At 41.2% G+C, this 27,615-nt stretch overlaps 1 protein-coding gene across 1 annotated transcript in view; it reads right to left on the bottom strand.

Annotated features, from left to right (window-relative positions):
• LOC145983255 (uncharacterized) overlaps positions 1-11,825 on the bottom strand; it is a gene marked incomplete at its 3' end in the record, with an annotated part of 50,601 nt that extends 38,776 nt beyond the window's left edge. The window contains exon 1 of the mRNA XM_083116422.1: positions 10,494-11,825. Coding sequence (XP_082972548.1) covers positions 10,494-10,831 — 338 coding nt within the window. The remainder of the gene's footprint in view (positions 1-10,493) is intronic.
• Between the last annotated feature and the right edge of the window lie 15,790 nt (positions 11,826-27,615).

Raw genomic sequence — 27,615 nt, 5'->3', positions numbered from 1 at the left:
ACGGTCCAGGAACCTTTTTCCCAGGATGAATTTCAATACGGTCCAGGAACCTTTTCCCCGGATGAATTTAAATACGGTCCAGGAACCTTTTTCCCCGGATGAATTTAAATACGGTCCAGGAACCTTTTTCCCAGGATGAAATTCAATACGGTCCAGGAACCTTTTTCCCAGGATGAATTTCAATACGGTCCAGGAACCTTTTCCCCGGATGAATTTAAATACGGTCCAGGAACATTTTTCCCCGGATGAATTTAAATACGGTCCAGGAACCTTTTTCCCAGGATGAATTTAAATACGGTCCAGGAACCTTTTTCCCAGGATGAAATTCAATACGGTCCAGGAACCTTTTTCCCAGGATGAATTTCAATACGGTCCAGGAACCTTTTCCCCGGATGAATTTAAATACGGTCCAGGAACCTTTTTCCCCGGATGAATTTAAATACGGTCCAGGAACCTTTTTCCCAGGATGAATTTAAATACGGTCCAGGAACCTTTTTCCCAGGATGAAATTCAATACGGTCCAGGAACCTTTTTCCCAGGATGAATTTCAATACGGTCCAGGAACCTTTTCCCCGGATGAATTTAAATACGGTCCAGGAACCTTTTTCCCCGGATGAATTTAAATACGGTCCAGGAACCTTTTTCCCAGGATGAAATTCAATACGGTCCAGGAACCTTTTTCCCAGGATGAATTTCAATACGGTCCAGGAACCTTTTCCCCGGATGAATTTAAATACGATCCAGGAACCTTTTTCCCCGGATGAATTTAAATACGGTCCAGGAACCTTTTTCCCAGGATGAATTTAAATACGGTCCAGGAACCTTTTTCCCCGGATGAAATTCAATACGGTCCAGGAACCTTTTTCCCAGGATGAATTTCAATACGGTCAAGGAACCTTTTCCCCGGATGAATTTAAATACGGTCCAGGAACCTTTTTCCCCGGATGAATTTAAATACGGTCCAGGAACCTTTTTCCCAGGATGAAAATCAATACGGTCCAGGAACCTTTTTCCCAGGATGAATTTCAATACGGTCCAGGAACCTTTTCCCCGGATGAATTTAAATACGGTCCAGGAACCTTTTTCCCCGGATGAATTTAAATACGGTCCAGGAACCTTTTTCCCAGGATGAATTTAAATACGGTCCAGGAACATTTTTCCCCGGATGAATTTCAATACGGTCCAGGAACCTTTTTCCCCGGATGAATTTAAATACGGTCCAGGAACCTTTTTCCCAGGATGAAATTCAATACGGTCCAGGAACCTTTTTCCCAGGATGAAATTCAATACGGTCCAGGAACCTTTTTCCCCGGATGAATTTAAATACGGTCCAGGAACCTTTTTCCCAGGATGAATTTAAATACGGTCCAGGAACCTTTTTCCCAGGATGATTTTAAATACGGTCCAGGAACCTTTTTCCCAGGATGAAATTCAATACGGTCCAGGAACCTTTTTCCCCGGATGAATTTAAATACGGTCCAGGAACCTTTTTCCCAGGATGAATTTAAATACGGTCCAGGAACCTTTTTCCCAGGATGAAATTCAATACGGTCCAGGAACCTTTTTCCCAGGATGAATTTAAATACGGTCCAGGAACCTTTTTCCCCGGATGAATTTAAATACGGTCCAGGAACATTTTTCCCCGGATGAATTTCAATACGGTCCAGGAACCTTTTTCCCCGGATGAATTTAAATACGGTCCAGGAACCTTTTTCCCAGGATGAATTTAAATACGGTCCAGGAACCTTTTTCCCAGGATGAAATTCAATACGGTCCAGGAACCTTTTTCCCAGGATGAATTTCAATACGGTGCAGGAACCTTTTCCCCGGATGAATTTAAATACGGTCCAGGAACCTTTTTCCCCGGATGAATTTAAATACGGTCCAGGAACCTTTTTCCCAGGATGAAATTCAATACGGTCCAGGAACCTTTTTCCCAGGACGAATTTCAATACGGTCCAGGAACCTTTTCCCCGGATGAATTTAAATACGGTCCAGGAACCTTTTTCCCCGGATGAATTTAAATACGGTCCAGGAACCTTTTTCACAGGATGAATTTAAATACGGTCCAGGAACCTTTTTCCCAGGATGAAATTCAATACGGTCCAGGAACCTTTTCCCCAGGATGAATTTCAATACGGTCCAGGAACCTTTTCCCCGGATGAATTTAAATACGGTCCAGGAACCTTTTTCCCCGGATGAATTTAAATACGGTCCAGGAACCTTTTTCCCCGGATGAATTTAAATACGGTCCAGGAACCTTTTTCCCAGGATGAAATTCAATACGGTCCAGGAACCTTTTTCCCAGGATGAATTTCAATACGGTCCAGGAACCTTTTCCCCGGATGAATTTAAATACGGTCCAGGAACCTTTTTCCCCGGATGAATTTAAATACGGTCCAGGAACCTTTTTCCCAGGATGAAATTCAATACGGTCCAGGAACCTTTTTCCCAGGATGAATTTCAATACGGTCCAGGAACCTTTTCCCCGGATGAATTTAAATACGGTCCAGGAACCTTTTTCCCCGGATGAATTTAAATACGGTCCAGGAACCTTTTTCCCAGGATGAATTTAAATACGGTCCAGGAACCTTTTTCCCAGGATGAAATTCAATACGGTCCAGGAACCTTTTTCCCAGGATGAATTTCAATACGGTCCAGGAACCTTTTCCCCGGATGAATTTAAATACGGTCCAGGAACCTTTTCCCCGGATGAATTTAAATACGGTCAAGGAACCTTTTTCCCAGGATGAAATTCAATACGGTCCAGGAACCTTTTTCCCAGGATGAATTTCAATACGGTCCAGGAACCTTTTCCCAGGATGAATTTAAATACGGTCCAGGAACCTTTTTCCCGGATGAATTTAAATACGGTCCAGGAACCTTTTTCCCAGGATGAATTTAAATACGGTCCAGGAACATTTTTCCCCGGATGAATTTCAATACGGTCCAGGAACCTTTTTCCCCGGATGAATTTAAATACGGTCCAGGAACCTTTTTCCCAGGATGAAATTCAATACGGTCCAGGAACCTTTTTCCCAGGATGAATTTCAATACGGTCCAGGAACCTTTTCCCCGGATGAATTTAAATACGGTCCAGGAACCTTTTTCCCCGGATGAATTTAAATACGGTCCAGGAACCTTTTTCCCCGGATGAATTTAAATACGGTCCAGGAACCTTTTTCCCCGGATGAATTTAAATACGGTCCAGGAACCTTTTTCCCCGGATGAATTTAAATACGGTCCAGGAACCTTTTTCCCCGGATGAATTTAAATACGGTCCAGGAACCTTTTTCCCCGGATGAAATTAAATACGGTCCAGGAACCTTTTCCCCGGATGAAATTAAATACGGTCCAGGAACCTTTTTCCCCGGATGAAATTAAATACGGTCCAGGAACCTTTTTCCCCGGATGAATTTAAATACGGTCCAGGAACCTTTTTCCCCGGATGAATTTAAATACGGTCCAGGAACCTTTTTCCCCGGATGAAATTAAATACGGTCCAGGAACCTTTTTCCCCGGATGAAATTAAATACGGTCCAGAAACCCTTTTCCCCGGATGAATTTAAATACGGTCCAGGAACCTTTTTCCCCGGATGAAATTAAATACGGTCCAGGAACCTTTTTCCCCGGATGAAATTAAATACGGTCCAGGAACCTTTTTCCCCGGATGAAATTAAATACGGTCCAGGAACCTTTTTCCCCGGATGAAATTAAATACGGTCCAGGAACCTTTTTCGCCGGATGAATTTAAATACGGTCCAGGAACCTTTTTCCCCGGATGAAATTAAATACGGTCCAGGAACCTTTTTCCCCGGATGAATTTAAATACGGTCCAGGAACCTTTTTTCCCGGATGAAATTAAATACGGTCCAGGAACCTTTTTCCCCGGATGAAATTAAATACGGTCCAGGAACCTTTTTCCCCGGATGAAATTAAATACGGTCCAGGAACCTTTTTCCTCGGATGAATTTAAATACGGTCCAGGAACCTTTTTCCTCGGATGAAATTAAATACGGTCCAGGAACCTTTTTCCTCGGATGAATTTAAATACGGTCCAGGAACCTTTTTCCTCGGATGAATTTAAATACGGTCCAGGAACCTTTTTCCTCGGATGAATTTAAATACGGTCCAGGAACCTTTTTCCCCGGATGAAATTAAATACGGTCCAGGAACCTTTTTCCCCGGATGAAATTAAATACGGTCCAGGAACCTTTTTCCCCGGATGAATTTAAATACGGTCCAGGAACCTTTTTCCTCGGATGAAATTAAATAAGGTCCAGGAACCTTTTTCCTCGGATGAAATTAAATACGGTCCAGGAACCTTTTTCCTCGGATGAAATTAAATACGGTCCAGGAACCTTTTTCCTCGGATGAAATTAAATACGGTCCAGGAACCTTTTTCCTCGGATGAAATTAAATACGGTCCAGGAACCTTTTTCCTCGGATGAAATTAAATACGGTCCAGGAACCTTTTTCCTCGGATGAAATTAAATACGGTCCAGGAACCTTTTTCCTCGGATGAATTTAAATACGGTCCAGGAACCTTTTTCCCCGGATGAAATTAAATACGGTCCAGGAACCTTTTTCCCCGGATGAATTTAAATACGGTCCAGGAACCTTTTTCCTCGGATGAATTTAAATACGGTCCAGGAACCTTTTTTCCGGAAGAATTTTAATTCGGTCCAGGAACTTTTTTCCCGCATCAATTTAAATTCGGCCCAGGAACCTTTTTTCAATGAAACAATACGCAACTTGGACCGAATTTAAATTGTGCAAGAAAAAAGGTTTCGGTCCTGAAGCGGAACCCAATAGAATTTATGAGTTTCCGGACCTTTCACAACCCTGCTTGTCACCTGATAGTTCAATCATCATATAAATCGAGAACCTTAGCACATTAACTTTAAGATCGCTCCTCTTGTTTGCTCTTATTGACTTCCCTTTACATATCAAGCTTGAGGCACTGCAACATAATGCTGTTCAAGGGATATTCTCGTGAAGTTCACACTTGAACAATTCATTTTATAAATGTAGCACTTAAAGTGCTTTTTCTTAGCATGGACTTGGAACATTCGACTCCACAAATGGCGTTTCCCTGCCTTGTACGCATTTCCCAAACACCCGCTCCACCTGGTGTGTGTGAGACCTGTGTACCGCAAATAAAGCACGTTTGTTTTGCACTCATCGTCCCCTCGCAATGCAAGAAGAAAAAACGACAAAGAAGGAGTGCTCGGTGCAGCAGGAATTCTGTGTAACTTGATCTGCAGCTCCTATTACGCTCGAAGGATAAACTGCCTGAAGGTCTTACTTTACTCTGGTGCATTCCTCGAGTACAGGATGCATCAAAAGTAACGACCACATTTATTTGGTCACATCCAATCACGAAATCGCCTTTTGTCTATACATCGAATCTCGAAAGTATGCAAAAGTTTTACATTGGGATAGGAGTGTAAATATCAAATTGGGCATTCTTGCAGGTTTTTAGGCTGGTGTTGAAGGAAATTTCGATGAGTGTGTGGATAAATCATTGTAGTCGGTGATGCGTTAGTGTTAGTTTTGCTTATTTGCACTGGCGTAGGCAGAGTGTTGGAATTATAAAGGTACATCAGCTGCCTTTCAGAGGGGTGGCATACACAATAAGATACTTCGCACAATTAGAACTTTCCACTCTCAAAAATGAGAATTGGGTGTCGTTTTAAGGGGAACTTGCATTTACGACTCTGTTTTTTTCCCCGAGTTCATCACTTGTTTTCTTTGAAAATGTTGATTATTTCAATATTTCGGAAGGGGCTGTAGCCCTCCCCCCCTCTGCGCACGCCAATGCTTATTGTACTGTTGGTTACCCTAAACGAATATATTGGAGGGGCCGAAGGAAGTAAATTCGTTAAAGAGGTTCACCTCGAGTGATCTCAGTAAGAATGGTTAGCCACTGGTTTGAACCCGTCAGCTTCCGAAAGCGAGGCCCATTACTGGAGGTACTTGCTCAACTCGTTAATATCAGTGCCAATAACAATGATATTATTACAGTCGTATTTGTATTTTGGTTATTTAACGGCGGTTTTCTGCAACTTTTGGCCAATGGCGACCGTGAGGATGAGCGATGACATGATGGAATTGACGAAGGGACGCTCCCAAAGAACACTCATGTCGGGATCTGAACCCGCGATCTATGGTGAGGTGATCAAAAGTCGGCCACCGAGCCGGCAATGTTACCATCCTCGTCATCAATTGCAATGTGGCATTGTGCTCGGACACAGAATCCTAGTCTCCAGACTACTCTATTCATAGCCTCCATTTCATTATCTTCTACTTCCCATCAAGTAATCAGGTTGCCCCCTTCCTGCTACAGGGTGTTTGAGAAGTTCCCGTACCTCTACGTTGTATTACATAGAACACCTGTTCATATTTATTCATTACAACATTGTCTATTTATATTATAACATACTTGTTGCGAACAAAATCTACAAGAAGTGATGATAACAACAATATAAAAAATAAAAAATTAAATTATGGCGATTCAGCCCATATCTGCACACTTAACCCTGCTGTAGTGTTCAAATTTTGCTTACATTTGTAGTGTTCGGGTCAATATGACCCGAGTGACATATTTCTTATTTCTTTAAAGAAATATGGCAACATTTGCTTTTCGTAGCTTTTATTTTGATTTTTTTATTTTTGTTTCCTAATTTTATTAGTAATAATAATACATTTATAAAAGTTCATATAACGACTTCGGGTCATATTGACCCGAACACACCATTCAGTGATAATAATAAAATAATATTTATATATATTTTCTTTTGAATAACCAAGCAACCCACTATAAACATAAAGTCACGGGAATACAGCTTTGTGCAAAAATTAATACAATATTATATACACATAAAATATAGTTTCGGGTCAATATGACCCGAACACAACAGCAGGGTTAAACTTTGTAATAATATTAAACACCTACAGCCATGAACGCCCTAGAGCTTGTAATCAACAGGTTGAATAGTTCACCATAAATTGCCCTGTGAGTATGAAACGAATGTAAAGTTGAAGATTAAAGAATACTGCCCAATTTTCAACACACTAGGAATATGATAGGCTACATACAAGATAACAGGGACATCTCATTTGCCGTCCTCAGTATTCGTTCCTTCTGTTCCAAGCAGGTTCTGTTCCATTCCCCCACCTTTCATTTATCGTATTAAAATGTGTCTTCTCTTTCAATATTTCAAGTACTCGTTCACTTCGAATCCTATGGATTCACTTTTCATTTCCACTCTTCCAAATCCTCATCAAAACGCTTCCATTCGATAACGTTCGTTATGTAGCTCAAATTATTGACCTACACATACACTGCTATATATCATGTTTTGAAACACACCATCTGGATTAACGAATGTCTATGTTGAAGACACAAACTTATTCTAATTAACGGCGAAGCAATTTTCCGCAGTTCTGATCAGTTTCAAAATTGTATGCATGGTATTGATTAACCTCTGCGGATTTTAACTGCCAAACTTTTCCTCACGAGATACGTAGCAGCCTCATTCTCGTTAGTTAAAGTATCGGTTATCGAAATGCTGATGAAACTAGCGTTGAATTGTTGAATGCACTCTTCTTGAAGCATCGAACGATATGCAATTCCAAGAGTAGGTCAGCAAGTGATATACGTTCCCGAGAATGCTTTGTAATAGAGATAAGATTTTTGAATCTGCACAGTGAAGCAACTGCACAAGCTGTTTTGTACGTGTGATACTGCGATATTCCGTCTTAGTATCATGTTGTTTTATTTTTATTTCACAATGCTTTTGTGTCGTATTCAACGTTTGCGCCCTCTCTTTTATGGCACCATTTGTGACATTAACAAAAAATATATCTTCCAAGTCAAAACCTGGCTACACTGCATAGTTAGTTGTCTTGTTCTTCCTAAAAGAAGAAAAAGTATAATTTCAAAATGTATGCATTTCTTGGTTAAGTATGTATGACAAGCTTGCTGTTATTGTGACAAAATGAAAGTTGAGAAGTTCGCAGAGTTAAGGAGCCTCCGAAGATAAACTTTATATCTATACATGCTTGTATAATTTCTCAAAGACGTCAGTGTGATGTCAGTGTCCATTCGGTCCGGTAACGATAAACAAAACAAAGACACGGATAAACAGCACCATGGAGTTTTGATTTGATTTTTGTTACTCAGCATCGTTTTTCTGCCGATTTCGGCTTATCGCTACGACGAGGATGACTGATGATTTGATGAAATTGATGAACGGACACTCACAAAGAGCACCCACGCACAGGTCGGAATTCGAACCAGGGAGCTTGCACCGTAACGCGCTAACCACTCAGCCACGGAGGTCGGTCGGCCCCATGTAGTTCTCAACTAGTGAAAGCACCGAAGAGTGGGCACTTCCTTCCCCTCTCGTGGTTCCCAGTTTTTGAAAACAAAATGGCTATCAATATATAATGGGTATCATGATCAACATATACAATATTCTGCATTAACTTTCGGCTTCTGAGATTTAGTGTGTAAGCTTCCAATCCCACTCCGCCCTCTTATTTTTTCTGGCGTCTCTACTGAGCAGAAGGGGCCAATGAGTACCCAACCAGAAAGAAGTGCTGGCATTTTCTCATCGGCAGATCTTCAGTTAGTACTCCTAAGAGAGAATTATTGTGAAACAACTTCAAGTTGCTTTACCAAGAATAGACGACGTATGAAAGTTTGATGGGCCTTTACTGTACAACCACGCCCTGCAAGATTTCAGGATAAATCATTGAACTCTCATTGTTTTCAGCGAGGGGAGAGAAGATCGTTCCCAAGTTCAAGAACGAAGAGATGATCACACATGAACATGTCATTTCTGTGTGATCCCATACCGATAAACGCATTGTTTTTTCTTCCACGTTTGAAATGGCCGCTCAGCCGTTCTATGACACAAATGCATTCTTCCACGCGTACTACTTCACAGATTTCGATTTGAAGCAGGGAAGTGATATTTTCTCTCAGGTTCTACATTCCAAAAATCTTTCCCAACCTTGAAAAGAAAGTTTTTCCCTCTGAGATTATACACGGAAAGAAAAAGTTTGTCTGGGCTAGCCAGAAAGTAGATTCAGGTAACCAAATATTCATTTAAATACTCGACAAACAAATGTACCAAATGATTTTCGGTTATCGTACAGATTTGTTTAAAGTTACCAAAAAATTTGGTCAAAATTATTTGTTAATTAAAACAAATTATCGTTATTTATATATATTTTTTAGTATTTTAGAACATAATTTTGACAACAGAAGCCGTAATTCTACTACAGGCATATCTAAATGTGGTTCAAAACATGAATTTGTATCTATAACTAATAGTACTTAAATATCGTAATATCATTACTGCAGTCCTGTATATTCTGTGAATGTGAAGTGCGATATGCAATTGGTAACGTTCTATAATATAATGTACAGTTTACTAAAGATCAATAATTTACTCAATCATCGAACAAAAGAAAATATAGTATTCGTACATTCTAGACCTACGTAGCCACAAAATTACACATTTGCAGCTGTTGCCCTTGTATTGAAACTAGGGTTTTACGGAACAAGATAATTTTGGTCCAGACTGGACAAGACTTAAAAAAATCCCGGTACTTCAGAAGAAAAAAAAATCGAGATTTTCAGAAGAAATCTAGAGTTCTACCACAGATAAAGGTATACCCTTATCTGTGGTTCTAAACACGATTTCCCACTGAAGCGGCCTGAGTAGCCGAGCGTGTTGGTTGAACGACGTAAGAAATCGCTACCGAAGGTTCCAGGTTCAAACCCTCGGCCTGGATGTTTCTTTGCGAGTGTTCTTCAATAATTTCACCCAATCATCGTTCGTCCTCAACGTCGTGATCAGCCGAAAATGGCAGAAAAGCGAGACAAATGCCAAAACTACGCAGTTTGGAAATCATTAATAGGATTTTATTTTTCTATTTCGTTGATTTTACATCGATTTCAGTCCCTTCGGTTAATTGCAACGATAAGAATAGCTGACGAACAGATGAAATGAATGATTGAACAAGCACAATGATACATCCATGCCTCGTGCAGGGTTCGAATCTAGGATTGATTGATTTAGTTTATTTTACTTCGCGTTTTGTGCCTCTTGGCTAAATGGGGATGAGTGATGAAATGATGAAATTGATGAATGGACATTCACAAACAACCAAGCCCGACCGGGATTCGAACCCGGGACCCTTGGCGCCGCAGCGCGATGTGCTAACCACTTGGCTACAGGGTCGGGCTCGAATCTAGGACTTTTGGCTTCTATCGTCTTATGACAAACACTCCGCCACGGAGGCAATCCCGAATTGGAAACACATTTCCCAACAGTTGAAATCGGGACAGAAATTTCGGAATTCAGAATGCCCCTAATTGGGAAAAAACAACAACTTTAATTTAATTAATATATTGAAATGAACACCTCTCAAATATTGAAAACTAAACAAAGTAGTAATAAGAACAAACTACTCACCCACTTTGGTGTCTAGTGTACGGTTTCATCTCTGCCTTGTTCTCTTCTTTTTTCGGTGGGGGAGTAGTGGCCGAAGTTGTCAACACTTTCGATGTTGTTGACGTCACAGTACCCTCTTCATCCCTTAAATGACTGTACGCAGGAGATACTGGATTGGTACCCCTGACGTAGGTCGAAGAAGATCCATAGTTTCTGAGATCATTTTGAGCCGGGTAGTGCCTCTTTTCGTAAGTTCTTTGCGATCTGTATGATCTTGGATTGTAAGTGTTGTAGTGACGTCTTGTGTGCACGACACAGAAAAGCATTGCTACAAACAATGTTGCACGCGGAATTCCCATATTTATGTTTACCCTGAATGTTACATGATCCGTATCATTTTCCTCTCGGTATTTTGGACGTGACTTTAGTATCACCCTGTATTTCAACTCGAACACGGGATTTGTTTTTCAAACTCGTGCCACTTTTAACATTAGGTTTCCATTAAATTACCTATTCGCAATTAGACGAAACACTGTATAACACACAGAATAAACTCAAGGAAAACACGCAAACAGAACATGTTTCTGCAGCAGAACAAAAAATAACTCCTCAACTCAGCAGAAAATTACACCCTTCTCTTCTTGTTGCAGGTCGTTGTTTGTTTGCCTCCTCCATCCAAAGGTCAACGCTTGTTTATCAAGTTTGTCGATCTTCTTCACGCCGAATTCTTTCTACAACTTTTTCCACCTCTTCTCTTCCTTCTCCGCTTGTGGTGCGTCTTTAAAATTCTTACCGAAAACTTGCTTAGCACGTGCGATGCGCAGTCAATTCGAGTGACAAATTACAGACGATTTTACGTGCTGTGTTCCTCACCGTACAATCGGCGCCATGGTGCAAGGTAATTATCACGATATCGCCCACCTCATTCTTTTAACCTTAGGGTAAAATTAACCGACGACCGGCCGTCATATAACCGTTAATTTCTGGCTAAAGTGCCTGCTGTGTATCAAGCATTAAAGGCAAGTTCGGGGAGAAGAAAAAGAAGAATTCACAGGCTACTTTTCTTCTTTCTTTCCTGAGCTTCAACTTGATTTAACTTGAGCTCTGCGTTGGTGTAACAAATCGTGAAGGCACAGAATTGTGTTACAGAAACTTATGTCTCTTTTCTTTCGTTTCGTAAGATCTAAATTATTAGATTGATTTTGTACGATCAGCGCTGAAAATGTTGAAATGCGCTGCAGTAAAGCACTGACACTTTTTCGTAGATGAAGAAAAATCCACGCACTTAACGCACTTGCTCACACATACACGCGCACATATTCACATACTTGCAAGTTGCTCGCGCCGACGATAACCGCCTGATGCCGCGAGTGTCGAGCAAGCGACTGTTGATTGTTTAGAATCCTTCTCACGGCCACGTGCTTTTCCCAAGCAGACGATATGTTGGCCCTCTGAAAACAGCCAATTGTGGTCCACGGTAGAAAGATTGCCATGTTTCCGCACCTGAGGGCACCACTGTCGTTACGAACTGAAGCAGCACGAAGATGAAATCCCACTTTTTCTTTCGATGAATTGAATGTCATCTCGAAATTCACGTAGCTTTCTTTCCATGTTCAGATGCCATGTCAGTGGTTTACGGCGAATGAATGGGCGACGTAAAATCTGTTTGTAGGTCGCTCAGAATTGAGGAAACGTGCTTGGAAACAATACTTCACAAGACAGAAGTTGGAATTGCTTTTAAATATCGAAAGTAACATACAGCTCGAGTCTCGTCTTGTTCGAGAATAATAAATTTGAATATCAATATAAACATTTCACCTGAATCACAATTTCTTTAGTATGCGATGCCGAGAGAGTCCTGTGGCTGTCTGTTTATATGTTACCGTGGCGCAGGAACGTTTTTGATTTGGTGGAACGATACAAAGTTCAGCCTCTATGTATGTGTGTGTGTGTGTGTGTATGGGGCTGATCTAAAATATACTGGCTAATGTTACATAACATATGGATTTTGTTTATTCGAGAGTATGATGTGTATTATACGCATAAACATGGGACATTGTATTTTAAAATAGATCACATAAATTTCAATTTTTAAAATAAAATTTGCATTTTACTGTCAATAAAAAAGCGGTATTCAAAAAATAATTTTGATTCTTCCAACTGTTATGGCTGTTTTGAAGCTAGTTTTTGACAGATTTTAAAAGCATGTACAATTCAGGAACTGATAAGCTCTAAGCCTCATTCCGTCATTTTGAACAGTTTTTATTTCCCAATGAAGTTTTCCGAGGGCACGGATCACCTTCACGCTGGTTTTCATTGTTTTGAATATTGAGATAATGTAGACAAAATATATTTTTTTGCTTTATAGTTACTTAAACGAGATTCTTTGAACAGCAGCATCTTGCGACTGTCAAATTATTTGAAGGGGTACAATGGGTAATATTCGGATCAACACATTTAGAGAGTACTGTACCCTTGCAAAGTCGCAAAATGTACCCCTGTACCCGCCCGTTCCTGTGCCACTGATATGCTGAACTTCAGACATCTCAAACTACAACACATTCTCAAGCTAACGCCACCAAGCTATTTTTTAACGAGTTTGGACGTGCTTGACGATAAAAAAGAGAAAAAAGGAACCAACATCACGAACTTGTGGAATCATGGCCTCCTAAGATAAACAAACCTATAAATCATGCCAATTTGATATGTTGCACTTACCAAAAAGACGACAGAGGGGAAAATGAAGCAAAGCACAATGAAAAGAGTGATGTAGCATGAATGCTCTGAGGTCATAGGTTCGTACCCTGGGTAAACGAATGAATTAATGATGTATTTTACTTCGTGTTTCTGCCACTTTTGGATGTAGACCATGAGGAAGAGAAGTGAATGTACATGGGGAAAATAGTTCAAATTTTCACCACCAGGTGGAAATGTGGCGCTGAAATAACCAGAAATCGAACATGTAAATTATTTTTAGTTTGTCAGTCAGTACAGCAGTGCTCAATATGCGCACCGTCAACGTCAATTACCCTTTGGAAATGTAAGACAGGTTGATTCGGTAGTAGGGTGTTGTTCACTGCACTAAATTTCAGCGCTATATTTTCACCTGGTGGTGAAAATTTGAACTAATTTGTTTTTCGTCAATATTCACTTCCGCATGGTTTTCATAACCATTATACCAAGAATCAGCGCAATCCGATGCTTTCAACAGCTCCAGAGGACTCTGAGTAGGATTATAACCACTCAGTGGCGTGCCCAAGGGGGTTTGGTGGGGTCATAAGTCATAACCCTCCCACCCCGTGGGCTGATCATTCATAAAAAAGAAGAACATCAAAGACAGGAAAAGATCGCAAAATGAACACATGCTTCCAAAAATATATATACAAAGCCCCCAGCTCTCTTTCGAAAATCCTGAGCACGTTAGAGTAATCACCCGATATATGGACGACACAACATATCGCTGTTTTGCTAAATGTTATTTCTTTACTGCATATGTTCTTTATTCAAACATTGTTCAGGCGTCTGCGAAGATTTTCCGTACGTTTCTCGCTTCGTTCAGTGGTAGGAAGCTTATTTTTAGCTCTGTCCATGGACCATGCGGCAAGTGCGCCATCTGTGCTATTTCGCCATCGTGGGCAATTACACGCACCGTGCTCCGAGGAATGCAGCTGTGTGAGTGCTCTCTGCTGTGTTCTGAATCCGAAATCATCCGGCTCGGGACGTTCACTGCTGCTTCCCTGCGTGCAGAACTTGAATCTCCAGACTTGGGTCCATCCACGTGCACTTCCCAGACAGTCTCTCAGAAAATATACTATTCTTTTTTTCTCTTTCTATGCACGGCAATAACTCCGTGCGAACAGGTGGAAGAACAAAGGTCGATCTATCAGGCCTAGCGAGCTCCCATTAGTTTACCAGAAGTGACGTCAATGTGTTAGGAACTGAGGTCACATATGAACAAATAGGTTTTTATTCTGGGAGTTGTTTGCTAGGATATTGGAAGCTAAAATAGTGTACACGTTTTGTTATGTGTAAGTGTTTGTTTAAAAAGAAGTGTCTAATGTAACTTTGTACAGTCAGCCGCAGAGATAACAATAGGCAAATTGTCAATCGCTATTTTCGTTCTCTTCCCTAAATTATATGTTTTTTTTAGGGAATGGAATTGCATTTATGTTCGACCAGAGGTTGTCCTCAGCTTATTGGTGCTTTTTGCTGTAATAATTCTTGGACCCTACCTTGTGGGAAACAGAATAAATTAACATGGTTATGGACAATTTGCTATTATATTTGCCGTTGGCTGTACATCTGAATTAATACATACAGTGTTTTTGCATTGAAAGAGGTGAAAAAGCAAGCAAAGCATGGAAAAGTAGTTTGTTGGATTCGGTTGAAAAATTGGGTATAATATTTACAGTAGAACAATAACTCTTTTGAAACACTTACTGTTTTCAGTTGATGAACTGTACTGTTAATGTTTTCTACTGTTCTTGGTTGCTTTCAACTTTTCTCCGGGGGACATCAATCTTAACGAGGGGATGCCATAGGCATCAAATTATAATACAAATAAAATAACAGCCGGAACCTGTGGCCGAGTGGTTAGCATATCGCGCTGCGAAGCCAAGGGCCCCGGGTTCGAATCCCGCTCGGACTTGGTTGTTTGTGAATGTCCATTCATCAATTTCATCATTTCATCGCTCATCCCCATCTTCGCAAATTAGCCAAGAGGCACAAAACGCGAAGTAAAATAAACTAAATCAATCAAATAAAATAAAATAATACTAATATTTTAAAATGGTCCCTTACATCTGATAACGTATCATTTTAAGAATGAGATTATGAGACTCAATAAAATAATAATGTAGCTTGCAATAATTGACACTTAGAGCAAACTAAGACGTCTAGGCTTTCTACGTCGTTAATGAAACTTTCTGTGGGTTTCTCGGCCCCTCAATTGACAATATCATACAAGCTTCAAGTTTATCCATGTCCATTCTATTTCTTAATTTAGTAGTTAACAAAACGGACGATAATTTCAAGGCGTTCGTTATTTTGACTTTTAATTGTAAAAAGGACTGAATCAGAACTTATTACAACGAAAAAAAAAAAAACGTAAAGTACAGTGGTATCCATGTATTACCGTGCAAATTGTCCATCGCCATGTTCGTGCACTTTATTTAACCCAATAAGAGCTTCAAGAATTAAAAGAAAACTCAAAACAAGCTGTTGAGAAATTTTTGCAACAGCCGTATCATGCCGAAGGCATGACTCGAATCCGGGACCCCGGGCCACTCATAAATGTAGGTGTTCATTTACATCTCCAGCACTCTTCGCTCAGCGAGCAACAGTTCGCACGAATTTGCTATGATTTTCACTGACTGATGCATTTTTTTTCTGCTTCGTTTCAGACTCGCGATCATGGGATCGACCCCCCTATTTTTTTATGTCCCTTCTCTTCCTGTTTGTCTCCCCCTCGCTTTCGGCTCTGCATACTTCCGAGGATAGTGACCTCTTCTTCGAATCCCTCGGTCTTTATTACGAAAAACAGGCACTAATGGTCCGCACGTACGAACACGTCTTTACGACAGTCAATGTACACCTCGATATAAATATCCGCACTCAAAACCCTCAGAATTGTTCTCGCTGGACTCAGATTCAAAACAACTCGCGGGAAAAGATCGAATCTTACCTGCATGATGTCTCGCAGTATTTTCCATGTAGATTCACCGTCGGAGATTTTCGGCCGAACTGCGGAGTGCCCTTGTCGAATGGATCAGTACATTCTAGGGAAAAACGTTCAATTATTTTTAACCTTTTAAACTTGTTCACCGTCGGCCTGGGTGTTTTAAATTCATTTTCAATCCACCATCTTCAAGCCTCCGACACTGGCGGACAATCAACACGCGATTGCCGAGGAAATAAAATTCATGAAAAAGATTCAAGTCAAAGCCTTTAGTAAAGTACATGACATTTTGCTAATTTTGAAACGTTCCGTTCTGGAACTACAAGACGAACTTATTAACAAATTTTGTGATATATGTACAGAGGAAAAACATATTTTGGCAATGATGCAGGCTTCTCAGCTGTTCGAGCGCCTCGACTTCTTAATTATGGAATTGTCTTTAAATAAATTATCATACCATATTCTTACCCCGACTTGGCTTCGCATTTTTATTCAAGGGCACCCCCAATTTAAAACCACACTGTACACCACTGATGTTGGGTTGTTTTACGCCCTGACCAATGTCTACTTGATCACATATGACGTCGATACGAATTCCTTTCATCTCTTACTAGAGACCCCCTTGCTCCCCTTGGATGCGATTTCTCCGGTGTACCGTGTAATTAATCTGGGATCCTATCAGCAGGGCCACTGGTCCCGTGTTCGAATCCCGGAATTGACATACAGGGTGATGCAGAATGGCGCGCCCCGTTTTGTGGAAATTATCGCCAGTGCATGTAAATTTACTAACTTCCTTTACGTGTGCTACCATACGGAACTATCTATAGACCCCCACGTCACGTGTTTGCAAAATTTTGTGGATATCAATTCAACCGAAGGATGTGCCATGGAGATCAAGTCTCACTCTGGCCCCGAACTCCGTAAAACCTGGTCACGCCACGGCATACTTGTTGCCGGTATTGGTAAATTCATTTCCTCCCAGCTACTTAACGGTAAAATCCATACACGTCGCACTATTGAAGTACTTCCCGGTCGCACTGTTTTCTTGAATTACAGTCAATTTGACCAACTCATTTTTGACGATGAAATTATGCACACTCGCCCTATGGCCGACGCGTACATAGAACCTCGACCTGTTAAAATGTTTACGGACGAGTCTGTTAACTTTACGGGCCTCGTTTTTCCGGACTGGACTGACATGACGCTGGCGCTACAGCAGTTGAATAATTCCCTCAATCGCGATATTCCACTCCATGACGTTTTAGTTTCCAACCTCCCAGTTACAGTTTTTATTTTAATTTTTTGGAATGCAGCGTTAACAGGATATTTCCTGTATTTCTGTTATCGAACCCGGAACCAACCGGTTTCTTCCGACTAAATTCCGTAGTAACCATCTACGTGCAAGACGCGATACATGTTTTGCGTTTCGCTTACAGTTTTTAGGTTTTAAACCCTATTTATATTTATAAAGTTTATAGACCCCCCCCTCATGACTGAACAGGTATCACCTCTTTTGTTTTTACTAACTTCTCTCTCCTACACGCTAACCTATGTTCGTGCCACCTCGCAACCCACTGAGGCCCGGTTTTATTCATGGACTTTCACGGGCGGATCCGGCGCCCCATGAAGGATGGGATTCCAGACTTCCAGAGTGCTCCAGGAGGCTGTGACCTCCCCTTACGTCACGGCCAGAAGACTATCCAGGACTACTACAAAAGAGGCCTCCCCTCTTACAGGACAAAAGTGCATCGTTCAACCCCCTCCAGGGCTCATCATGCTAAGCGTCGTGTCCCTGGGCCGCAATCGTCGGAACTTGTCCAGAATTAGCAAGCCCCAGTTGTTGTTCGTGCCTGCACTCACCAGGACCCCCGAATGGATTCCCCCGTTCCAGAACAGTAGCAGCCAGATGACCCCGCCCCCCAAGTGTCATCAGTTCGTCCCAGGAACGTCCCAGGTGTGTGGCTAACACCTTCCCACAGTGGCTTGTAACCAGATATCACCAGCGGCCCCACCACTACTCTTCAGGTTCCCGAGCCAAGGAGGACCCAGCGCCATCGGAACCCCCCCCTCCTGAGTCCTTAATTTCGTGACCAGCAACGCCCAGTGTCCCCGCATCAGTTCACCAATGTGCTAACGTCACACTTCAGGATTCACGTTGCCGCCGCTGTCCGCCTGTCCACTCCAGGATCCCCCCCCCTCCCCCGGTCGAGTGTTCACCATTTGGACCCAGTGGCCATCTCCGCACCACATCTCTCCTCCAAGTGCGTCGTACAGTGCTCCACTTCGACCCCAGCGGACAGCACCTACTTTTGCAGTCAACAGTGATACCCCCCCCCCCCACTTTTCCAGATTGCCAAGATTCTTCATACATGTTCTTGGGTTCGACACCTGATCCAGGCTTGCCCAACATACATCGCGCGCGTTCGTGTGTTCGGGTCTCCTCATCGACCTTCGACCTGCATACGGCTACTTCTTGGTGGACCTCCTTACGCTCACTCATGCGTTCCCTCACGCCGTATACCGAAATCTGTGAAAATGGACGCTCTGCCAGTGCCGTTTTCGAGTGTCTGTTCCTCCTGGACTCCCCCTGTACGCGAGCCAGAACTTTCTTCCAGGAATAGCCTTTCGGTGACGTTTTTCGGACTCATTGGATAACCTTGTTTCCAGTTTCCGGTATATCTCATCTGTGCGTGTGTCGCGTCGCGTATACAAATGCGTGCGTCCCCGTCGATTCGTGTGCTCCGTGTGTTCCTGGTTAGACTCTCGTCGCCGGATCTTCAAGAACATTTCGCCGATCTCCGTTAGCAATGGACGCTCGCCATCGCGATTGCTAATGGGGTATCCTTCAGCTACATCAAGAACGCTACCTAAGTGTCTTTTTTTCTGTTTCCCTCTGGCCAACCAACATTTCGGCCAGGACTATATGTCAAAAACACAAACTCGAAGTGTCATATTGGGAATCAGTTTTTTTTCAGACCGGCAGAAAGACTTAAATTATTTTCTACCTCAATTTCTGCCACTACTGTTATTATTATTATTTTTTCTCAAATTATGTGTATTAATTAAACAGACAATAGTTTGGGGGCGGAACGCCCCATGTATATATATCATATCGCAATTTGGATGTTTGTACTTGTGAACCCTTCAGGTTGATCCTGCTGTATATATTGCATGGCAATTTTTTTTCTTGGGTGCTGCTTCCCAAGTTTTTTTTAATAACTTATATAAACAGTTGAAAGTGTATAAACATACTCCGCGTTTCCTGACCTATATGCAATGGAACTGACCTTGCCCAGGAAGCAAAGATACATTTTCTTCTCTCTTACGTGTGCTACAGTATTTGCGTGTGCTCCGTGTGTACAGTGATAAACACCGCTACGGTGACGCCATGAGAAATGGCGAGTCAGCATCAGCTGAAACCGCATAGTACGCGTGCCATCAATGTTGTTTATAATCCAGCATGTTAAGGTCTTTAAGTGCATGATTTTTGGTTGTGTGTAGAATTTATTTTTCCTTACACCCACCCTTGTATAATAGTATTTTTTTTTTTGGGTTGGTGTAAATAAATTATCTTCTAGAGTTGACTGGTATGGCCGGGCTCGCGTTATAAAAAATTAACTTCCCTGCGTGAACCTAATTTTTTGCCCCAGGCAGGTGTGTCGTATCATGCCGAAGGCATGACTCGAATCCGGGACCCCGGGCGCCATAGTCCGATAGTCTAATCATTTCATAAAAAGGGCCCGAGTATGAAAGAAGCTGGAAAGAGCTTCTTTCAAGCAAATGCCACCTGCGATCTTCAGCGGATGTAAAAATCCGCTGATACGAATTCTTCCGGAATCGCAGGAAAGATACTGCAAACACAGCCTTACGCTGAAAGCACCGTTATTGAGAGACGCGGTCTCTCAACGACCGAAGTTCGAATTTCGTTTAAATAGCTTGAGTCGGTATCTGAAATCTATCGCGTGCACAGTTAGTGCCTCGGAATTATACAAGTTGTTGAACTAAGAAAGTTATGGCGTGAATAGTTGTTACCGAACGTTACAAAAGGAGTTACAGCGAGGAGTAGCACAATATCGGAAAGGAGTTTTATTTCAGGAGAGTTTCATCAACGAACCAGCGAGTCGATCGTCACTTCGAGATCTACAGGTAACGAACGTTCCTCTATCCTTGTCTTTCATTTTCTCACACCCTTGCCAGACCAGTCAATTGTAGTGTTTAAAGTTAATCGTGAGTGTAGTTCTTATTTCACGGGCCTAGCCCCCTTGCTTGGTTAAGTGTAGACGTAGCTTTTCAGAGTTATACACCTCTTACGATACACCTCTCGCAGCCAAATAACTTCGAATATCAGGCTTCACATAGCCTATCTACGATCCCTTAATTTAAAACGATCGGGTCTTTGTACGCAGCATACATAAAAATACATCGCTTAGAAACACACAGGATGTAAGAGCATGGACAATTTGCCGAGCAATACTAATGGATCTCACTGTACAGTGCTATGAAGAAATTTTACAGCTATTCTTAGCTATTGCCCGAATGCTCTGTTATTTTGCTGATATTTTCGGGAGGGAATTTTTAATTTCAGATGGGGGGGTGTTAACCCCGAGCCACCCCCTGAATTCATCACTGGATGGGACTTGATACACTGGCCATGTCACCCAATGTAATGTCGCTTGGCAGGCTGTTGTGCCACAGAGTTTAATTTTTTTATTCATTTTCTGTGCACGTACACCAAGATTCAGTAATGGACGACGTTCTCTTGCACCCCTTTTAAAAAAAGTAAATCCTTTACAATCTAGAATCTACCGTAAATCTCTTCAGAGCTCCATGTCTGGAAAATTAAACTGCACCTCTGTTCTTTCGAATTAACTTCGACTTAGTTCAAGCTTTGACACACAGATGGCAGCTCAAGTCGTCAGCGCTGCCAATCGACACCACAAGAACCAACAGATGTCGCGCGCGTTTGTGGACGAGTCTCGGCGAGTTGGAGGAAAGAAAACAAGGCGCATTGATCAGATGTTGCACAGAGATTTGTACGGTTTCCTATAGCAACAAGCGGCTCAGCGGATCATGCCGTGCTGATGGTGTACGTGCAATGCGATATACGGACTGGGCACTACTTTACTATACCGGAGACACATATCAATGATTTATTTCGCAATTTTTTACATTGATAACGTACTATTCTGCGTTGCAGAACATTTCTTTAGGTGAAATAATGGATTTCTAACGAAAATAATGTCTATTTCTTACATACGATAGCCCCACGAACCATCACGGGGACGAGTTTGGTTTGAGTTGCTGTTTTAAGTCCACTTTATGCACAGTAAGGCTAATCGGGACTGGACCTACAGTTTAAAGTGGGATCCGAACCACTTGTGCCTCCACCGGGTATCGAACCCGGGACCCCTTGATTACAAGGCAAAGGCTACCACTGCGCCATGGGGGAGGCCCCCATCACGGGTACAAGGTATGCCTACTAGGTTAGGTTAGGCCTGTTAGGTTAGGTTCCATTAGCACTCCTTTCGTTCAATTTAGCATATACGGACAACATCGGAATTACAAATTCCACGGCATCTTCCACACCCGGCAACAACTTCACGACACATCATGTTGTAGCAGCAGCAATAGCGCATATTGTGCTCTCGTGCAGAAAGCAAATGGCGGCAGCAGCAATAGCGCGTCGGAAATAGATTTTCGTAGAAAACCACATGCATTCGCATTAAAATGGATCAAAACTACATTCCCGAACATCAACAACGCTACAGAAAATGATTTGCGTAAGTACTTTCTCCTGTAAATTTGAAGAAATCCGTCTCCGGTATAGTAAAGTGTTACCACGGACTGCACACGGCCACTTATCATTTCGTTTAGACGTGTAACATATACACTGTAGCTATACTTAGTATACAGGGTGTCCCCAAGCGCGGATTCACTCAGATCAGATAAATTCTGCTTTTGATTACATAGTAATATTCGTGGTAATATTATTGACAACTTGAATGCTCTAGAGATGATCTTTTTACATTTTCCAGGCGTAACAGAGACATGATTATCGAAATTTCTGTCTTGATTTACAATTTTACATCCTGTGATTATATCACTTACATCCCGAATCTTCTGGAAATCTCGAACATTCCTCAAATACAGAATTTGTTTCAAGTCTCGTCCAGTCTGGACCAAAAATATTCTGTTCCGTAAAACCCTATTTATACAAGAGCAACAGCTACAAATGAGTAATTTGGTGGCTATATAGAATGTGTAAGATCTTTATTTCCTTTTGTTCGTTCTGCTTATCAGAACAATGCAATGTAATGAATCGTGATAAAAGCTGTGGCGCAAACTTACATGGGTCTGTGGGGCTCGAGCCCACCCAATAATTTGCCTATTATAATGTATTTGACAATAATGTCCCCGCGATATAGGGGTTAGAACACTTCAAGAGTAACTTTTCAGGTTCGTTCACAGCATGGCCGTATTTAGGGGGGTGTTATGGTTCAACCCCCCCCAGAAACATCTGGCTTGTTGGATTTATGGAAGTTCAGAAACAAATTTGTAACACATTTTCAAAAATGTATTCACAGTTTCACAATAATACAACAGGGAGACAAGACAATCCTGGAATGATCGAGCTAGAATTTTGAAACATTTTGAATTCTGAAATTTGAGCGAAACGGATTTAATTCTCAGAATCGCAGCCCACCCGCGACCCCTTCATTTTCACTTCTGCTGTCCTCTTTCCAGTGCTGTTCCTGGATTGGACTGAAAATTCCCTTGTGATTGTCCCAAAATTCCCGTTCCAACTTTTAAATTCCCCCTTTTATAAGAGTTCAAACCTAGGATATCCAGTTTCGTAGCTGGCCACGTTACATTCTCTATCCTTCACCCAGTGGTTCGATATGGTACATACATTTAACCTGTATGCGGTCCTATAGTACACATACTTGTATAGTGCATAGTGGTTGTATATATTGCTGTTTGGTAAGCATAGGAACCATATGAGCGTCGGATTGACATCGTTTATTACAAGTAACAAAATAGCATAATGTTTGTTAGTTTTATTGTTAATAACAGGCACCAGGTTATGCTTTACCATTTAATCCAAAGAATAACTGGCTCCACAGTTTTCAAAAATCCAAAAATTAAGTTTTATGTGAATGGTCAAACAACATAATCTTTATGACTACAATTTCTCTTTTACTTTTAAAGCTTTTTCTTGAGGTACCTAAAATTTAATAAAATACAGGGTCATTCGTTTGGGATGTCAGAAAAGTAAACAGTTATATACAAGAGGTTAATGTACGTATCTCCGAGCAGCTTGTTGTAATATAAGCAGAAAGGATGTAAGTTTCGAGTGAGTGGAGGTTTACAGACTTCAGCCACATGGCGGCGCTAATGTGCATGGTAACAAAGGTGGTGATCACGTCACAACAGTGCTCACAGTATGTCGTATGGTATGCAAATTTTTCGACTATTACATGCATGCTACTGCCGCCATGCAGCTGAAGACTGTAAACCTCCACTCACTCGAAATTTACATCCTTTCTGCTTCTATTACAACAAACTGCTCACAGATATCTACATTACCCTCTTGTAACGGTTTATTTTTCTGACATCTCAAACGGATGACCCTGTATAATAACTGTACATTTCAGAATACATTGCATGAAACGTACAAAAATAAGAATAATAAAAACAGTTGCGCTGCATATTCACACTTCTGATGGATAGAGTAGGAAAGTCTCCTCAAGGATATAAGGACAGCAATAATAATAATAATAATAATAATAATACGTTTGGAATTAATTAGTTTATGAAATTTATAAAAAATATTATTATTATTGTTGTTATTATTTCTATTATTCAAATTTCTTGTGACGCTCATGGGAACAATAATGAGTGAACTCCCCGAATTTTTTTTCCTACCTACGGCCATGGTTCACAGATGCAAGAATATGTTGTTACGTTTTAAAAAATAACTTTAAATGTTCCTGTACAAATTTTCAAAATAGAAATTTTAATTGCTATTTTTCATTAATCAGATGAAGGAAGGCCCAAAATTCCACCCGTCTCCTCCATTTAGTTGAGCAAGGTTGTTTAAAGTCCACTTTATTCTCAGATTTGATCATTGAGGGTAGACGAAAGTGGAATCCGAACCACTGTCATGCATGCACGGGGAATCGAACCTTTGCTTACAAGGAAACAGCGTTAATCACTACGCTATCCATTCTTTTTAATCCCTGTCTCCATTTTTATCGAACAGCAGTCGTGAGGCGAAAGTGCCCTGGCATGTTCTTTTCAAATCGGGAAACGTTTATTGCGAAGTGTAACGCCGCAGTCATATTTTCAGATGCATTTTTGTTTTGCATTGCTTTAAAATATTCTGTGAGGACATGCGAATGATATGAAATGGCGTTCGGAGCGGGCTTTGGTGATATTAAGCCTCTCTACACAAAATCACTTGCTCAAAAATCAATGTACTTTCCCTGAGTTTTTGGCATTTGCGTTTACATGGTGTTTGCGATTGTCGTAACTGCTTCACCATATTGATTTTTGTACGACTTCAGTAGACGATATTTCTTGTAAATGCTATATTTGAGGAATACACATGATTACATACACAAATTAACAAATACAACTAGATTGTGTTCCCGCAACACACACGCACGTCTTGGTAGAATGTTCCTCTGCTGCCGAATGAGACTGTCTTGAGGCAGTGTTGCCAACTGTACATGCTGCTTCACTGGCGTGCTGCAAGTCCCACTAAAATACACTGATTAATGATTAAAACCTGAACACATGGAGAAGCGAGCCTACCCAGAGAGAGTAGTTCCAAAATCTCTCTCCAGATGTCATATTAGATAGCTGAAATAGCTAATTTAGAACTCTATTGTATTGACGATCCTTAGTAAATGAATTCTGATACAGTTAAGAGGCAGGTTTAATAGGCGAGCCCTCACTTGAAACGAAATCGATGCTATGCTTGGAGAATAGCAACATTTTCCCGTAGTAAGGGTGGGTGGGGGATGATTCTCCCCTTTGTCGTAAAAATTTCCAGCTACGATGCTGGTCTCAGCGCCATAACCACTACTCCAACAAGAGGAATCCAACTTCTGCTTTCTCAGCGCTTTTCAGCAAAATCATTGCTTGGAAGAGAGGGAGGGGGGCTGAAGGAGAGAAGGAGAAAAAGATGCAGAAACGATTCGGCGGTTCTGAAAGTGATTCAATGCTTCTCGCTTGACCAAAGGTGGCGCTGCCACTGACACCAAGTGGTCGTTATCTCATTTCGCCCTCCGCACTCCGCCCCCCACCTAACGCGTCAGCTGGTAGGGTATTTTCCAACGCATGTTTTCGCAGTTGTTGCGTCAGCATTCGACCGGCGGTGGACGTCCAACGGATGGAACTAGGGCTCGAAATATAAATTTTCACAAAACGTAATGCTTTTATTAACACAGAGTTGTAACGGAACATCTTGATAGTTGACCATGGTTGTATGTTTGTATCAGAGGCGAAGATATAGTACAAGCAATGCAAGCACTGCTTGCATAATTCAAATATCATTTAATGTACTTAATGTTCTAACCGTATTTAGTTTCCATCGCACTCGATTTCGCGAAAAAATGCGGCCGCAAACTCCCTCAGCAGCTCTGTAGCAAGCACCAGCCTCAATGCTTGCAGCCGTTCTGCGGGAAAATAAGGCCTCCGAAGGAGTCACATGGCGAAGCGTGAAATTCTGGTGCAACCCGTCCACAAAGCTTCTACAAAAAGCTGTGCTTTTCGAGCTTGCGTGATTCCCGAAAATAGCCGAGTTCAACCGAAAGCAGAAGGATTCATCTATGGGTACGTTGCCAGCAAAAACTAGTAACGAATATTTGTCTTCATGAACACGTAAACAAAATCGCAAATATAATAATAATTGTTAGTCATAAAATAACTAAAAGAAGTTATTATCACTGTTCTAAATTCCATATATATCATATTATATTACAAATTATTGACCGCTACCAGTGTTTGCAACTGCCAAATTATTTACGCAGTAATTCAAGTGAGCTCTTTCACAAATTTTACAATCAATAAATTGTCTGCTTTTGAATAAAACTTGGGGTGAAAATAAAGCTATCTGAGAAAGAACTATCTACTGATATTTGTACATGGCATAGAAGTAAATCGTATACATTCTGCATATTATGAGCACAATAATATGTTTTAATGATTGATTGATTGATTTGTTGTTTTAAGTCCACTTTATGCACAGTAAGGCTAATCGGGACTGGACCTACAGTTTTAAATGGGATCTGAAACACTTATGCCTCCACCGGGTATCGAACCCGGAACCCCTTGATTACAAGGCGACGACACTACCACTGCGCCATCGGGGAGGCCCGAATATGTTTTAAGTTCTATTATTATGACGCAAGTGGTGTTCCCAGGGTCTTTTTACGGTCCCCGTTTTGTCATCTTTTCCTTCCTTTGACGTTTTTTCTTAGATATACTGGGCCAAAAGGGGGTTATGTCTACCATCCACGCCCCCCTCTTCGCCCCTGGCACGCCATTGAATGACACTTTATTACTTAAATATTAATGTACATACTCGTTCTGCTGAAATGATTCTGATTCCTCCGCGTAATTTTTATCTCCAAACTGATATATCTTTCCTTTGTGACGGATAAAATTAAGGAAATAGGTTGGTATCACTTTCTGTTGTTTCAGAGATTTTCAAAGTGATCTTGTGTGGATGCTTGTATTTGCAGTTGTGGAAAGCGCGTGGGATAGTGTGAGTGTTTGTTGCTTCGTGTTTTGTGCTGTGAATTTATCGGAATGAACGCGTATTTAGGAACGGTTGATGTGAACTGCGGGTGTATTATTGAGCAATTGAAAATTACTTCGTTTAGCTCGAGAGAGATAAGTGTTAAAATGAAAATCGTGGAAGGGGGTCGACCAACACCGCAAGGTTGTCAGCCCTTGCTCATTTGTCCATTGAGAAGGAACTATTAAAGGAACTCAAAATGGATGAAACTAAATTTTACGATTGTGTGCTTAAACATTTTCTAGAGAAGAAAAGAAGAATGGAGTATGAATATCGTCACTAAGGGTGGCATCCAATGGACCAAGAGTTTCAAATTTATTGTGGTGAGTACATCGTCTATGCATGTGTTTCTTTGCTTTGAAATGAATTTTTTATTGTTTGTGTTTAACTTTTTATTTAGTGTTTAAGTTACTCCAATGCGGTTTTTAGGGTGCCCAAAAATACTAAATTACATCATGCAGCGTAAAATAAACAAATGATTCCCATTTTTTTTTATCTAAATCGGTTTGGTCACCGTTTGACCATATTAAATAATAATGAACAAATAAAGGTACTAATAAGTAAGTAAGAAATTCCGTCTCCCTTTAGTCGTATGCGGAAAGTTCGCATATGCAAAACGTTTAATATCATATGAATAACGTTACCTGGCTTTTTTTTAA

This window comes from Lepisma saccharinum, unplaced genomic scaffold (genome assembly GCF_977018435.1).
Source record: "Lepisma saccharinum unplaced genomic scaffold, izLepSacc3.1 HAP1_SCAFFOLD_703, whole genome shotgun sequence".
Taxonomy (NCBI): domain Eukaryota; kingdom Metazoa; phylum Arthropoda; class Insecta; order Zygentoma; family Lepismatidae; genus Lepisma; species Lepisma saccharinum.
This window is presented reverse-complemented; position numbering and strand designations above follow the sequence as displayed.